The sequence below is a fragment of the Myodes glareolus genome, chromosome 5 (assembly GCF_982192425.1).
Source record: "Myodes glareolus chromosome 5, mMyoGla1.1, whole genome shotgun sequence".
Taxonomy (NCBI): domain Eukaryota; kingdom Metazoa; phylum Chordata; class Mammalia; order Rodentia; family Cricetidae; genus Myodes; species Myodes glareolus.
In genome coordinates, this window is record NC_142030.1 from 35,736,026 (window position 1) to 35,752,198 (window position 16,173).

The window sequence follows — 16,173 nt, forward strand, 5'->3', positions numbered from 1 at the left end:
CTCAGTCTATAGCCCCAGCTGACCTCATCCTCTGCAGTCCTCCTGAGACCCAAGATTACAGGCATTTAACGTGTAAATGAAAATACAGGCATGACCCACATAGGTCTATATAGATATAATTATTTTGTATGTATGTGAGAGATGGAAACAGAAGGAAGAAAGGATTTGGGGTTGATATCACTATGAAGCCCTGGCTGGCCTGGTGCTGCTTACTATTTATACTCTAGAATGACTTCAAACTCGGTAATCTTTCTTTTACCTCTCATCTGCTGGAATTGAAGGACCCACTGTCTTATTCTGCTTTAACAGCCTTTTGTTTTAGACAGAGTCTCCCTGCATAGCCTATATCTGTCTCTAGATCCTTCTGCCTCAGTATCCCCAGCACTGGAATTATATTCACCATACCTGGCAGGTGTAGGTGGATCTCTAAGGTCATATAGACTATATAGCAAGTTCAACATGAGTCAGGGTTGACTCGCTCATAGAAAGACTCTCAAATCAGTCATGTCTTTATCACCCATGTACCCATGTACACAAGCACACACCCGACAGGATTGAAGATTGGACCCAGACTCTGATCCTCATATACTAGGCCAGCGCTCTACCACTAAGCTCTATCTTTTCATCCCTCTTTATGTTTTCATTCTGAGACAGGGTTTCATAGAGTTGCCTTGAACTCTTTGTAGTCCAGGAGGCCTTTTAAAATCATTTTTGGGGGGACTAATATTACTGACCACTGGTTGTCTTAACCCGTTTGAGATACATAGCAAGCTCAAGGTCTGCCTACATTATTAACTCTGTCTCAAAACAAAACACAAAATAGTAAATAGCGCCTGCTCTACAAGTTGTACTGTGTAGTATATGAGGGGGTGTGGAAATGCTCTTTCCATAGAAAACATGAGAAAAAGCCTCTCCATTTGATTTTTGTATCAAAATGTTTTTCATTGTTCTCTGTGTGTGTGTGTGTGTGTGTCTCTCTCTGCAGGATAATGAATTAGAAAAGATCACACGGAGATTCACTATGGAGCTGGCAAAGAAGGGTTTTATTGGTATGTATTGCTCTATGTGTTTCTGTATATGGTGGAAACACCTAACAAGTAATGGTCTTGAATTAAGCTCCTGCCTTTATAAAATGTCTGGATGTAGTTGTCCTTTCCCTTCCAGAACCAAGTTTCCTTATAGATCTCATAGACATATCTTGGCTGGTTTTGACACATCTCCAGTAGGCAAGTGCAGGGTCTCACCATGCAGTGTGGGCCAAGGACACCAAGGAGAGATTTCTTCTGCCTTGTTTGTATTCTTTTCTGAAACAAGGAAAAGAAAATGACTACTAATGCTGGATTTATAGCAATATTTTAACAAGTTAAAAAAAATGTTTTTTTAAATAGCCATTAGTTTTTTCCCAAAGCCATAAAAATCTGTTATCATTTGAAACCAGTGGGGTTTTTTTTAATGCAGTTCCTTTTTAATATGCATTAGGTGTTCACTGGAAACTGACAGTGAGGCTGGTGTAATGTACTCAATAATCCAAGCACCATCGCTGTCTCTGAGGAGTGCTCAAGTTAGTTAGAGGGTCATGTGCGAAGCTTGCTAAATTTCTAGGGGTACTTCCATTTGCTTGATAGTTTTTGTTGACTTGTATTTGTTATGTTCTTTGTGAGATATGAATATTCTTTGATGTATACATGTTATTTACTCTGATTTCTAAGCAGTTTGTCTCATATTTCTTGGTCTAGAAGACTTCTGGTTTATTTAAATAAAATAATCAAGGTTACTCAGTAAAGTGTTAAAAGAAAACTGGCTGAAAAGGGGGTTGGGGCACACAACCATACTCTTAATTCTGTTGTCCTACCCTTGTGTTTTCCCTCCATGTTTCCTCCACCAATGACATGTTTCTATGAAAGTAAGCTATAGTTTGGCCCTTGCCCTGTTTTTAGGAAAAAAGATATGAAATAAATGGATTAATATGTGGAAAGGTAGAATGTTATGAGATTTGGTCTAAAAGCAGAGTTTTTGACATGCCTTATGAATACTGTTTTGACATTTACTTGGGCCTCATTGCACAGGAACATTTTGCCAGCAGAAGTTAATGAGCACCAACTCTTGCCTTTCAACATGGTAAATTGAAATCATGTCTCAGCCTGGCAATGGCCTTCGTGGTCATTTAAATAGCACATTTTCTCTTAGCCTAAAATCTTAATTCTGTTTTAACAATCTTTTGTTTAGGCTTCATTTAGTCATAGCTATTGCATCTAGAGTGTTTACTAGTTTAGTTATGACAGCCCAAAAAGTAAAAAGTGACTCATTGGAACTCCGAAAGACGGCAAACCGTAAATATGAATCATTTGGCCCCTTTGTGTGTAGAGGGCAAACTTTCAGAATTTCTCTGTTTTCTCACTTCCCTTTCTGCAGAGTTCTCCACTGTGACTCAGTCTGAATTCTTACCCTGTTAATTTTGTGGGTTTATGATCAGCTTGTCAAATTCCATGGAATATGAGTAGGGGAAAGCTAAGATTTTGATATGAATTGTGTTGTATCTGTAGACCATTTTGGGGTGGGGATTGCCATATTTACCAAATTAAGTCTTCCAATCTGTGACCATGGATGTCTTTCTATTTGTTGAGCCTCTTGTTTCTTTAAGCATTGCTTCACATTTTCTTAGGACTAGAGACAACTCCCTAGTCTTCTTGACACTATTGTAAGGGATGTTGATTTGTTGAGTTGTTTGGGGGGATAGGGGGGTTTTTGTTTGATTGGTTTGGTTGGTTGGTTTTTTTGTTTTGTTTTGTTTCCTTGGGTTTTTTTTTTATTTTAGAATACTTAGTTTCTGTTATCAAACCCACATGGTAACATATTTAATACAATGTTGTCCCTGTACAAAAGGAAATGATGTTTAACATTTGTAGACCAACATGGCTGTTTATTTCTGTACAGTGTCAGCTTAGTAAACTTGGAGATTGTTTTCTCATTAGGCTAATTCTCCTTGCTTCCCTTGTGACTTATGAAATAGCTTATCAGTCAGGAGTCATGCATGGCTTTGTTTTTTCAGAATGTCTTTCTGATTCACAAACACCTGACCTCAGACTTACCAGTTCATATTGCTATCTGAAGCAAGACATGTTCCTGAGAACTAGAATAATACTCCTTAGATATTTGTAAACAGATTTGATAGCAATTTCTCCTTTGTAGCTTATAAAGAAATGCGGTTAAACAAAGTTGTACTGACCTACAGCCTGAGTGTGTCAACTGCAAGTAAGCACAGCAGACAAGTGGATGAGACAGAACAACTGCCCTTCAGGTGGAAGCGCGTTGTGGAAAACAGGCTTATGGAGGTTAAGCTTCCTTAGATTTAAAGATGCCTGAAATCAAACAAGACTGTGGAATGACAGATTAGGTTGGGGCAAAAAACTTGAACCTTCACTTGAAGGTTTTCTTCTGCCAATCTTGTATTCGTATCACAAATTGTTCAGAAAATTAGTATCTAGGATTGGGTCCCTTGAAAGAGCTTTATTTTATGGAAGGACTTAATAATTTGAGCATTTTTGAAGTTATTTTTTAGTGAAAATAGTGTATAATATAATTCAAACAGCATATGGTAGAAAGTTATAATGCTTAAATCCAAGAATATAGTAAAAAGTTATTGATACCTGTCTTTCTAAACCTGTATACATATGTATGTAGACAAACATGGAGGGGGATAGAGAGGGAAGGAAGAAGAGAATAGAATTTTATGTAAATGAGAGCATACATAGCTATATGAAACCTACCTTTTTCTACATTGTAGGTTTGGTAATCATTTCAAGTCATTTACAAGGTTTAAAAAAAATCAACTTTTTGCCGTGCAGTGGTAGTGCATGCCTTTAATCCCAGCACTCAGGAGGCAGAGGCAGGTGGATCTCAGTGAGTTCAAGACCAGCCTGGTCTACAAAGCGAGTTCTAGGACAGGTTCCAAAGCTACACAAAGAAACCCTGTCTCCAAAAAAAAAAAAAAAAAAATCAACTTTTTAATGACTAGTACTTTGTGTAGCTATGCCATATCTTACTAATTTTCATCTTAGATAATTTTTATCTTATGGTTTTGAGAATATTTCTACATAGTCCTCCCTTTGCAGTTGGATTGATCATCATGGATGTGTTGCTCAGAAAGTTCACCGTATCTAGTGGTGTTAGACGCAGCAGTGGTACTGTCAATACTTGTGGGCCAATGTTTGCAATTCTCATACTTAGTTTAGTTTGCTGTGCTGTGGGGAACTAAAAGCTAAGCCCAAAGACTTCCTATACACCGATCGTTGGCCACTAAATCAAACAAGAGTATTTCCTGAGTAAAAACGTCACCTTGTAAACACTTGGTTCAGCCATGTCCCCCTTCTTTCTCTATCTAGTGAGAAGGCCTAAGCCATAGGGAGCTAAACTGTTTCATACACATCTGCTCAGTAGCTAAAATGGTCCTGTCATGGTGGTCAGGATGATACAGTTAAGTAACTGAGGCTGAGAGACCACAGTTGCCAAGGTCCTATGCTGAAGTCCCAAGCGTGGCATATCTTTTATCTGTAGGTAACTTCCAGATACAACCCAGTAAACTTCAGTGGAAAAACGTAGCTATATGGCATTATATATACAAGTTTCATAAAGAAGAAGCATTTAATTAGTATTTTTGTGACTTCTAAAGTTTTCTAGCCACGGTGACGTTGTTCTCTTAGAGAATTGCAAGCATCTTTATGTCTGAGATAAGCTTATCTTAAAAACTGGCACACTACCCTTTCCCTGTGCTCCCAGGTCCTGGCATTGATGTGCCTGCCCCAGACATGAGCACGGGTGAGCGGGAGATGTCCTGGATCGCTGACACCTATGCCAGCACCATAGGGCACTATGTGAGTATCCACCGAAACCCAAGGCTTCCTGCGTTGCTATCCACAAGAAGTAACAATCTATCTGATTTAATGAGAAATTGGTAATTGCTGGATTCATCTCCCTTTTAACTGGAAACTCGGCATGCATATTACTTTGCCCTCTGTCTATTCTAAAACTGTAAGCATAGTGAGCGTGAACTGGGCTTTTGCTTTCATGCTGGGCACTAAGGCCAAACCTTCCCAACTAGGGTAGCTCACTTGCTGAGGCACTAGATGGGATGTTCAATTCTGCCTTCCCATCAAAGTGCATTCACTTAAAGAGGAGCTAAGGCACGTGAGCTAAGGTATGGAGATAGTGTGATATAAAGGTTTGGGGTTCTGAAGAAGGCCTTTTTGAAAGGATATTTGAACTGGACCTTAAAAATATGGTTGAATTTCAACATCTGGAGATTTGGGGACTAAGAGGAAAAGAAACAGCAGAGATTGAAGGTAAGGCATACACGTGTAAAGGTGGTGGAAGAGGTAAGTGAACCACACATGTCAAGTCCTGGTGTGGGTTTTACTTGATGGTGAAGAGCCTTGGCTGTGGCTCATCCTTCAGGAAGAGTAGCTGTCTGTGTGACAGCAGCCCCGTCTCACGAACCCAGGGCTGGAGAGAACAACTTGTCCCTGAAGGCTATGAAACCTTGGGAAACGAAGCTTCCATAAACTGAGAAGTGAATATTTATTTTTGAGAGAGAAAGAGAACACAAGAGCATGAAATTGGGTGGGTGGCTAAGGAAAAGGGGATTTTTAAAAATCATTTGTTTACACTAAGTAGAAGTCAGGTGTGTGCTACAGCTGGCGTGTGCGGAAGCTGTTTGAGAGCCGTGGAAAGGGGGCGGGGCTAATCAGAGCCTTTGGAAACAGGGTCCGTGCAGACCTCTTGGAGTGGTAGGGCTCATGGGGGCGAGGGACAAGGCAGAAAGAAGTATTTAAAGGACAGGGGACAGGTGTTGTAGCCAGTCAGTAGGTGAGGAGAGCTGCCAAGTTACTGCCTAACTGCCTATTAAGAACTTCAATCTTTGTCCTGAAAAAGAAGCTATGGCAAACTCATAATCAGTGTTTCACTCTGTGTATAGCAGGAGATGGAACTGTTGAGGGCTGGATAGAGGATCCCAGACCACAGCGGTTTTATGAAAAAGGGAAATGGGACATCAAACGTCCAGCTAAGAAAGTGGCATTAAGGAGAAGCAAAGGGACGGCAGTCTAAAAAGTCACCACTGACTGGAAAGAGTTTTGTTGTCTGGCTGTTAATTGAATATGAGTCATTGATGTGAGAGGCAGATCGTGTAAGAGAAATACACTCCTTTGTGAGAGTGAAATACTGGGGCAGTCAGGGTTGTCTGTCCAGGGCCCTAATGGGAATGGGTCTTTGGAGAAGAGGCATGTTTTCTAAGCGGTGTTGCACAGTGCTTAGAGCCCAGTCAGGCCATGTGAATTCTAGTCCTGCCTTCTTCATCCTCCAGTTTCATGAGCTGGAGACTGCTTTAGCTCCTCAAGTAAGGTAACAGTAAGATCTTAAGACCCTAGAAGGATTAAATAGAGTAATGTACTTAGAACAGTGCACAGCCCTTAGTAAAGTGCAAAAAGAGGAAAAGGTGCTACACCGTGTGAGTTGTACCCATCTGTGAAATGGAGTGCAGCAGCGTTTGATTTAGACCACCACTCCCCTTCCATAGCTCCTTTCTTTCCCTAAAGAAACAGTATCTGCTGTGTAGCCCAGTGTAGACTGACACTTAGAGCTGTCCTCTTGCTTAGGCTCCCAAGTGCTGCTGAGTTTACGGCCTTCACTGTCACTCCTGGCTTGCATGCCACCTGATGTTGAGAAAGCACTGGATGTGCTCTCTTGTTCTTGAGCTGGGCTCTGCACTGACCTCTGCAAGCTGCTCAGCAGTGCACACACTATTTCTCATAGCTCCTTCACAGTTGTGGCAACATGAAGAAGTTTAGGACACTCTGCCAAATAAACCGTGGACAGGGCTAGTAAAATCCCTTTCATCTTTAACTGATGGGAAATCTAAAGACCCAGACCACAGTAATACAGAAGCATCATTACTGGCATCTAACCCTATTGACAATATGGTCTTGGGGGACATGGGCATGGTTCCTACCTCCTGGGTTCCCAGACTATTAGGTATGCTGGAGAGTCACTGGCACCAGACCTGACCGCAAACAGTTATTTCCTTCTGCCCAGCATTTGCATTTCCACAATTTAGAACTACCTGGCACCAGCTTTGCAATTCTGTATCATGGTGTTAATTATTCATGAAAGAGAACTGTGGGAAAATACTAATTCTGAGGGCCTACTAGACTGCCTTCTTTTCAGAGTGGGTCTATTCTTTTTGGTGGTAACTACCAATAATGCAAGTCTAAGTTCTCTGTTAAATATATAAGTAAAGGAGTCAAGTGATTTCTGGGTAGAGATATTCCACAAAGTTGAGCACTTCATTGCAGGAGGTAATAAATTCACATAGGAATGCTTTTGCACATGGTTTAAAATTCTCCTTTATCTTCTGTTGATCTTCTGGGCGTGATTACTGCCTCTCGTTTCTTCTGTTCCGTAATCAGTGTGTTTGTTCTAGTGTTCTCCTTGCTACATTTATAACATGGTGCTTCTGAAGGGACGCCCTCCCAAACCAATTTTTTTTTTCCTTTTGTGTGTGCGTATGTATGTGTGACCGTTGTCAACACTGTCTTCTGCAGTTGCTCTGCTCCTTATGTTTTGAGGCAGGGTCTTTTTGAACCCAGAGCTCACCGACTTGGCTACTCTGGCTGGCCAGCAAGCTCCAGGGATATTCATGCTTGCAAAACAGCGTTTTACAATTGAGCCATCTGCCCAGGCCCTAAAGACCCCATTTTACTAACTGTGCCTCTTTGTAAACAAAAAGACATGCACAGACTTAACTGAAAGAAAGTAAAAGGTAGGTAAGATGAAAATCGCCCTCTTCTGCTTGGCAGATCTATTAGTGCTACCAAAGGTACAGGCATCTTGCCATAAATACCATTTTAAAATTGTCTTTTGAATGTCATCTTTTGAAGTTCTTGCTTTATTTGAGTTAGGATTTTGTGGTATAGCCCTGACTGTCCTGGAGCTCACTATGTAGGCCAAACTGACCTTGAACTCAAAGATCTTCCTGCCTCAGCCTCCCTACCAAAATGTGTGCTGTCCCAGCCAAAATTCTTTTTTTTATGATATGTTAAATTTCAAAACTAGTTTGACAATACAACGCAATATCTTTCCACTAAGAAAAATTGCAATACCTTTTTCTGGTTCTTGGTTTTTTTAGGGTTTTTGGTTTTTGTTTTGGCAATCTTAAGGCATTCACAAGTGGAATGTGAACTCTAAGTTAATGTGGCTTATTTTCAGTGAAGAAGTAATAGCTTCAAGATGAATCATATCTATGTTTACGATACTGTTATTTGTGCTTAACACTAAATTCCTAAACTTTTTCTCTCAGTGTGAAAAACAGCCTACCTTATTAGATTCTTAGAACAGAAAATTGGAAAAGGCCTCTCCCTGTTAGTTAATATAAACTTTATGTGACTCACGGTTAATCAAAGATCTGTACAAGCTTGTAGATTATATTTTTATAAACAAGATACCCTTGAACTTGAGCTTCTCCTGCCTCGGCAAGTGCTGGGGTTACATACAGGCAGTGCCACGACACCAGCTTACTCACACACACACACACACTCTCTCTTACTAAAAATGTTAAGCTAATGAGAACATGCTATGTATATTGGCTTGATCATAGAAACAGAACTTAGTACTGGGTATAATGGCCTATAGTCTGAGTGCCTATAGTCCCAGCACTCAGAAGGTTGAGACAAAGATTTCAAGTCAATGACCTGTCTCAAAAGAGATCTAAATTCTGGCTCCTTTCCTCTCAAAGGATATATTGTTGCTGTTGTTTATATGGTATCAGGTTGAACCTCAAGCCTCACTCACACTAGACAAGCACTTTACTCGTGAGCTATATCTCTAGCCCTCTCTTACAGGATATCAATGCACATGCCTGTGTTACTGGTAAACCAATCAGTCAAGGAGGCATCCACGGGCGCATCTCTGCTACTGGCCGTGGTGTTTTCCATGGCATTGAAAACTTCATCAATGAAGCTTCCTACATGAGCATTTTAGGAATGACACCAGGGTTTGGCGACAAGACATTTGTTGTTCAGGTAAAACAATTTTGGGGTTTGGTTTGGTTTTGCTACTTGTATTTATTTACTTTTGTGGGAAGATATACATGCTACAGGGTACGTTAGAGGTCAGAGCAGGAGTCAGCTCTTCCACAGGGAAATTCCAAGGATTCAGTTCAGGTCATCAGGCTTGGATACACATGCTCTTCCCCATTCATCCATCCCACCAGCCCTGGATACACATGCTCTTACCCCTTCATCCATCCCACCAGCCCTGGATACACATGCTCTTACCCCTTCATCCATCCCACCAGCCCTGGATACACATGCTCTTCCCCATTCATCCATCCCACCAGCCCTGGATACACATGCTCTTACCCCTTCATCCATCCCACCAGCCCTGGATACACATGCTCTTACCCATTCATCCATCCCACCAGCCCTGGATACACATGCTCTTACCCATTCATCCATCCCACCAGCCCTGGATACACATGCTCTTACCCATTCATCCATCCCACCAGCCCTGGATACACATGCTCTTACCCCTTCATCCATCCCACCAGCCCCCAGGTTTTGTTTTGTTTTTCGAGACAGGGTTTCCCTGTGGTTTTAGAGCCTGTCCCGAAACTAGCTCTTGTAGACCAGGCTGGCCTCGAACTCACAGAGATCCACCTGCCTCTGCCTCCCGAGTGCTGGGATTAAAGGCATGTGCCACCACCACCTCACCGGTTTTGTTTTCTTAATAGCTGATGTATATATAAAAAAATTTTAAAGGTTTTTTAATTTATGGCATTAAAAATTCTTTGAGAATTTGTTAGATTTTAGAATGGTTTTCAGAATGAAACATCTTTTTTTTTTCCTTAACCTTGATCTGATTCATAGAATTCAACCTAATCTCTTAGAATAAATACACTACTGTCACTTCTTCTGGTCATTATTTAAGCATAAGATTGCAACTGTAAAGCCACTTGATTGTACAGAAATATTTTCACACTGACCTAAATTTGTTTCCTGTATCAGCATGTATTTCATTTAGAAATTTACATTTGGCATTACCTTAAAATAGCAGTGCACCTTTATATGTACAGTCATTAAGACCCTAGACTCTGACTGCGTTGGTGTGGGTCCCCACTGCCATTTCTTTATAAGCAAGCAAAGCCCTGACTACACTTCTCCAGGGCTCAGTCTCATAGGTAGCAGAAGGTTTCAGATTTGTAATCATAGAAATTTATTATTAAAAAAGCCATTCAATACGTTGCTTCTCTCTTTTTTTTTTAAATATATTCACTTGTTTGTGTGGGTATCTATGTGCCACAGTACATGTAGAGGTTAGAGGAAACTATTTATAGAGGTTGGTTCTCTCCTTTCACTATATGGGTCCTTGGGATAGAACTGAGGTCAACAGAGTTATACTTGGTGTCAAGTACCTTTCCCATAAAACATCTACTGTACCAGGACATTGCCTCTTTTAGCAAAATTTTTGAGACTTGCTTCTAAACTATCAATAAAGATTTATGTTGATCAGAATGAATTATACTCTCTGCATCAAGTCTATGTCATGCATAATTGTTCTTCACAGGGATTTGGTAATGTGGGCCTGCACTCTATGAGGTATTTACATCGTTTTGGTGCTAAATGTGTTGGTGTTGGTGAATCTGATGGGAGCATATGGAATCCAGATGGTATTGACCCAAAGGAACTGGAAGATTTCAAGTTGGTATGTTATTCTAATATCTGAGCAATCTTTTAAAATTTTAAGAGGTTATTTTTGGAGGGTTTTATTTTGTTATTTTAATTTTGTGTTTGTGTGCTAAATAGCATTCAGTTGGAGGTCAGAAGACACCCTGCAGGACTCTGCTCTCTCCTTCTACCATAGGGGTCCCAGGACTTAAATTCAGGTCATTGTTTGATGACAGCACTGAATCATCGTACCAACCTTAAAAAAAAATAATATTTTCAGTTATTTCTTTTGAGGCGGGTGAGACTTGTGTCACTGTGCACATGGAGAACAACTTAGAAGGGTGTTTCTCCTTCCACCACACAGGTCCTGGGTGGTTAAACTCATCATCAGGCTTGGTGGCAGGAACCTTAAGTGTTCTTTCTTCTGCTGTTTGGTTTTATGTTTGGGTGGTGAGGTTGGGGTTTTTTAATTCAAACTTGGTTTAATCATCTTGCCTCTTCCTTCCAAGTATTGGTAGGATTTTTATCTTTTTTGAGGCATGGTCTTGCTATATGTGCTTGATTGGCCTCATATTCCCTGGGTAGCCCTGGATGGTTTAAAACTCACAGCAATCTCCTTGCCTCAGCATCCCTAATGTAGGGATTATAGACATGAGCCACTGTACCTGGTTCTAAATAGATTTTGTATAATAGGCACTGAAGATAGCATTTAAACTGTGTTGGAACCCTTAGTCTGACTTTGAATCCCTTACAGCAACATGGATCCATTCTGGGCTTTCCCAAAGCAAAGGTCTATGAAGGAAGCATCTTGGAGGCTGACTGTGACATCCTGATCCCTGCAGCCAGTGAGAAGCAGTTGACCAAGTCCAATGCTCCCCGAGTCAAAGCCAAGGTAAAACCCTTGTAGAAACAAATGGGCATCATCAGTGTGCAATGTCATAAGAGCTCATCAGTGACATCATCAGTGTGCAGTGTCGTAAGAGCTCATCAGTGACATCATCAGTGTGCAGTGTCATAAGAGCTCATCAGTGACATCATCAGTGTGCAGTGTCATAAGAGCTCATCAGTGACTTTGTTTTAGTCACAGAATTTTACCCCACCACTACTTTCAAAACATAGTTAAAAAAAATTAGAGAAGCAGACAAATGAAAGGTAGCCTTTGGGGCTGGAGAGATGGCTCAGTTGTTAAGAGCACTGGCTGCTCTCCCAGAGGTCCTGAGTTCAATTCCCAGCAACCACATGGTGGCTCACAACAATCTGTAATGAGATCTGGCTCCCTATTCTGGCGTGCAGGCATACATAGAGGCAGAATGTTGTATACATAATAAATAAATCTTTTTTTTAAAAAAAAAAAAAACCCATCCTTTCAAAAAAAACAAACATAGCTAAAAAAAAAAATGAAAGGTAACCTTTATATACTTTGTAGAGCCAGTAATTTTAGCTGAAATTCTTCTACTCTTCCTTTAGCTCCTTATACAAGCACTCAGCTCTTTACTGTGAGAATTTTCCTGGCATCTGTGCCTGTCCCCAATTCTCTTACAGATCATTGCTGAAGGAGCCAATGGACCAACCACTCCAGAGGCCGATAAGATCTTCCTGGAAAGGAACATCATGGTTATTCCGGTAGACACCTATCTTTGCTCCTCGGGTTTTATGTGCTCTAGGAATCATTTCTTTTGCTAGCAACTGGCAAGAGGACCCACTGGTGTCAAAAGTTGTAATAAATCCCTAATCTTTATTTACTTTTAAGAAAATATAATGGCAACAAGGCTAAGGCCAGGGTCACAGTGTACAAGACCACACACATGAAGTTCAAGGGTCAGTCTCCAGCACCTTAAGAAACAAGTGACAGAGGAGAATCAGAAGCACTGATAGTGTAATATGCCAGTCACTTTTCTCTTAGTCCTGAACGTTTTCTCTAGCTTTCGGTTGTAACTGGAGTAAAAGTAGCCCTCAAAATCCAGTTATGTTAAATATATACTGGGTCAGAAATACAATTCTAGGTCTTAAGTTTTGTTACCCAGTTTGTAACTTTATGCATTTGAGTGTCTCTTACTGCTTTACTGAAGAAAGAAAGAAAAAGGAAAGGAGAATTTAGGGCTGAAGAGATGGCACAGCCGTTCGGAGCCTGTAGTGTGCTCACACACCCAGAGCCTCATTGGGTGGCTCATAGCCTGTGCTCCGCTCCGGGGATCCCACCTGGCCTCTGTACACACTCATATACCCACATATACACATCTCTTTCTTCTTTTTTTTCTACTATGAAGAACATGTATTCAGAATTTGGGGTGAAAATGGAGGCGTTATTGGGACTTAAAATGAAATCTGAATAGCCCATTTTGTAGAAAGCATGTGTTTAAAAAAAAATCACTTAATTGAAATGTGCTGTCTTAAGGTGGTGGCAAAGGTAATACCATCTTCTGGTGAGGCACCACAGGCCTTTAGTCTGAGATCGTGGTAAGAAAAAGCTAACTATCACCAAAGTCATTCAGTGATCTTGATACATTTGCAGTGTTTGATGTTCTCTTAGAGTTGCTCTTACTGCGGTGAGGAACAGTGACAAAACCAACACTTCCACATCACTGTTCATCAAAGGAAGTCAGGGCGGGAACCCCAAGACAGGAGCTGATGCAGCGGACATAGAGTGTGCCCCTTCCCCCTGGCTTGCTCAGCCTGCTCTCCTATAGAACCCAGGACCACCAGCCCAGAGAAGGGCCCTACCCACCATGGGCTAGGCCTCCCACATCACTAATTAAGGAATGCCCACAGCAGCTTTTCTCAACCTTAGGGTTATAACCCTTTAGCAAACGTCTATCTCCAAAGGTTTTTATTACAGTTCATAACAATAACAAAATTACAGTCATGAAGTAGCAATGAAAATAATTTCATAGGTGGGGTCACAACATGAGGAGCTGTTGTTAAAGGGTCGCAGCGTTAGGAATGTTGAGACCACTGCCTTGCATACAGCTGGATCTTATGGAGACATTTTTTAAATTGAGATTCTCTCCTCAGATGACTTTAGACTGTGTCAAGTTGGCACAAAAACTATGCAGATGTTTAGTCTACCTGGGTATTGAAATTGAGTTCCTGAGCCTGACAAAATGGCAGAGCAGCTACAGGTACTAAGTACCAAGCCTGACATTTATTAAAGCCATCATCTTTTTTTTTTTTAATGTATTTTCTATGTCGCTGTGTGTAGGATCTCTACTTAAATGCTGGAGGAGTGACAGTATCTTACTTTGAGTGGCTGAAGAATCTCAATCACGTCAGCTATGGCCGATTGACCTTCAAATACGAAAGGGACTCTAACTACCACTTGCTCAGTGAGTTCTTCCTTAGAATCTTGTTTGTGTCTCCAAAAATTGTCCTTTGGGCCAAAGAAAGAGCTGGGAAAGCATCCACACTTAGGGAACCTCTTCCTGATAATCCTAGAGACCTTTGCCTAAGAACAGAAAACAGTTTTTCCGTCTCCTGGTTCAGAGAGCAAAAGGACACATTTTTTTAAATAATGTGTTTTCTACAAATAACAATCTATAGATTAATGATACTCTAAAAAGCCATTTTTAAACCTGAACTCCACCACTGATCTTATTCATCCCTATCTCTAGTTGCTTTCAGAAAAGTCTTAGCTAACATTTATAAAAAAAAATATAATGAAACCCATTCTTTTATACACTAATTAAAAGAAGTGCAGCCTAGTGTGGAAGCCCATTTTGAGTCCTCTGGTAAGCATTTTTATTTGACCAGAGTAAACTCACTCTTGAGAACTCTCATCCAGCTGAAATAAAACCAAGACCTCCCACTGCGTCCCTGTACTCTGCCACTCTGAGAATGTTCCTCTTGTCCTTTTCTCTTCCCACAGAATTTCTTTTTAACAGAGCCAAGAGAAGAAAACCCTAGTGATGGGCATTATGAAAACAAAGCAGTGACCTAAATTCACATTTCTATACGAATTTGGCAGGCTTCTCCTTGCTGAGCTTTTAATAATTAACCCTTCTATGTCATTAGGAGTAAATGTTTCTAAACAATTAGTTTTTGGGCTACACACATATATAGGTTAGAATTAGTAAGTCGTACATTTATTTTCTCCCACCATTAACAGTATCTTACCTGATGTCTTGGCTTCTTACAGTGTCTGTTCAAGAGAGCTTAGAGAGGAAATTTGGAAAGCATGGTGGAACTATCCCTGTGGTCCCTACAGCAGAGTTCCAGGACAGGATATCGGTGAGTGTGCTGACACCAGAGTGGCGCCTTACACATGCTCCCTGCCTTGTCTGTAGGCTACACAGAGTAAATGGAGTCTTAGCAAAGGATTTTAACCATAATGGTATTATGTGGTCATAATTCATCATTCCATTCTAAAAATGATGGCAAGTAAGTAATTCTGTTTGGGGTACTTAATGATTTGAATAATCCTGAAGGCTTTCCATACTTTTCAACTCAAGCTTCAGAGAACTAGAATTGAAAAGTAAACATGAAACTGAATTATATGAAAATATGAAATAATTATATGGCACAGAGTTAGCAGATTAGAAAATATATAAGTCAATCAGTTCTTGGCAGGGGATATCAATAGTGTATACACATTACAAAGAACTTACCAGGACAATACAGAAAATACTGGGTTCCAAAGGCATAGCATATATGCATGGGGAAAAAAATATTTAACCTGTTTTATTTTGTTCTCTTTCTGTGGTACTGGGAATTGAACCCAGAACTTTATGCATGTCAGGTTAGGGCCCTATCACTGAGCTACAACCCCATTCCATTCCCAAGTACTAGGTCTTTAAAACTCACTGTCTCTATTGAATGGTCATACTTTATTCCAATAATACTACAGATAGGTACAGCTCTTCTGAAAATTCTGAGTTCTCTGTGAGTTCAAGACCAGCCTGATCTACAGAGTGAGTTCCAGAGCAACACAGAGAAACCCTGACACACACACACACACACACACACACACACACACACACACACTCTCTCTCTCTCTCTCTCTCTCTCTCTCTCTCTCTCTCTCTCATATATATATATATATATATATATATATATATATATATATATATATGAGATATATATAAAATTTTTAAAAAGAGGCATTTGGTTCCAGGTAACAATTTACAAGTGTACTGTGTCTCATTTGTCTTCTGTCTGTAGCCCTAGAACTCAGAGGCAGAATTAGGAAGGCTGCTTTGAATTTAAGGCCAGCATGTATATGTCATACATACATATGCACACAGGTTCTGGGAAAACTCAGGATTTTGATTATTTTGTTCATTGCTGTGTCACTAATGTCTGAACGTGCCTAAGACATAGTATTCTTAATAAATGTTTGATGGGTAAGTGAAAGAAACCGCACTCTTCTGCCTGTTAAGCGAGTTTGTTTCATCTCCCTATTTTATAGACCGAAAAAAAGTATAATACAAATGTACATTTCAAGGTGTTTAGTGTAAATAACTTT

At 40.4% G+C, this 16,173-nt stretch overlaps 1 protein-coding gene and 1 long non-coding RNA gene across 2 annotated transcripts in view; one reads left to right on the top strand and one right to left on the bottom strand.

Annotated features, from left to right (window-relative positions):
* Positions 1-16,173, top strand: part of Glud1 (glutamate dehydrogenase 1) — a 36,107-nt gene that overhangs the window by 16,240 nt on the left and 3,694 nt on the right. Inside the window, exons 4-11 of the mRNA XM_048421542.3 lie at positions 986-1,049; positions 4,777-4,871; positions 8,892-9,071; positions 10,615-10,752; positions 11,470-11,607; positions 12,258-12,338; positions 13,915-14,038; positions 14,848-14,939. Of these exons, the coding sequence (XP_048277499.3) occupies positions 986-1,049; positions 4,777-4,871; positions 8,892-9,071; positions 10,615-10,752; positions 11,470-11,607; positions 12,258-12,338; positions 13,915-14,038; positions 14,848-14,939 (912 nt within the window). The remainder of the gene's footprint in view (positions 1-985; positions 1,050-4,776; positions 4,872-8,891; positions 9,072-10,614; positions 10,753-11,469; positions 11,608-12,257; positions 12,339-13,914; positions 14,039-14,847; positions 14,940-16,173) is intronic.
* LOC125391887 (uncharacterized) lies at positions 1,021-14,941 on the bottom strand. The gene is made up of 2 exons (XR_007229302.2): positions 14,826-14,941; positions 1,021-1,304 (listed from the first exon to the last, which is right to left on the bottom strand). It is a non-coding gene; the product is annotated as an uncharacterized LOC125391887 (long non-coding RNA).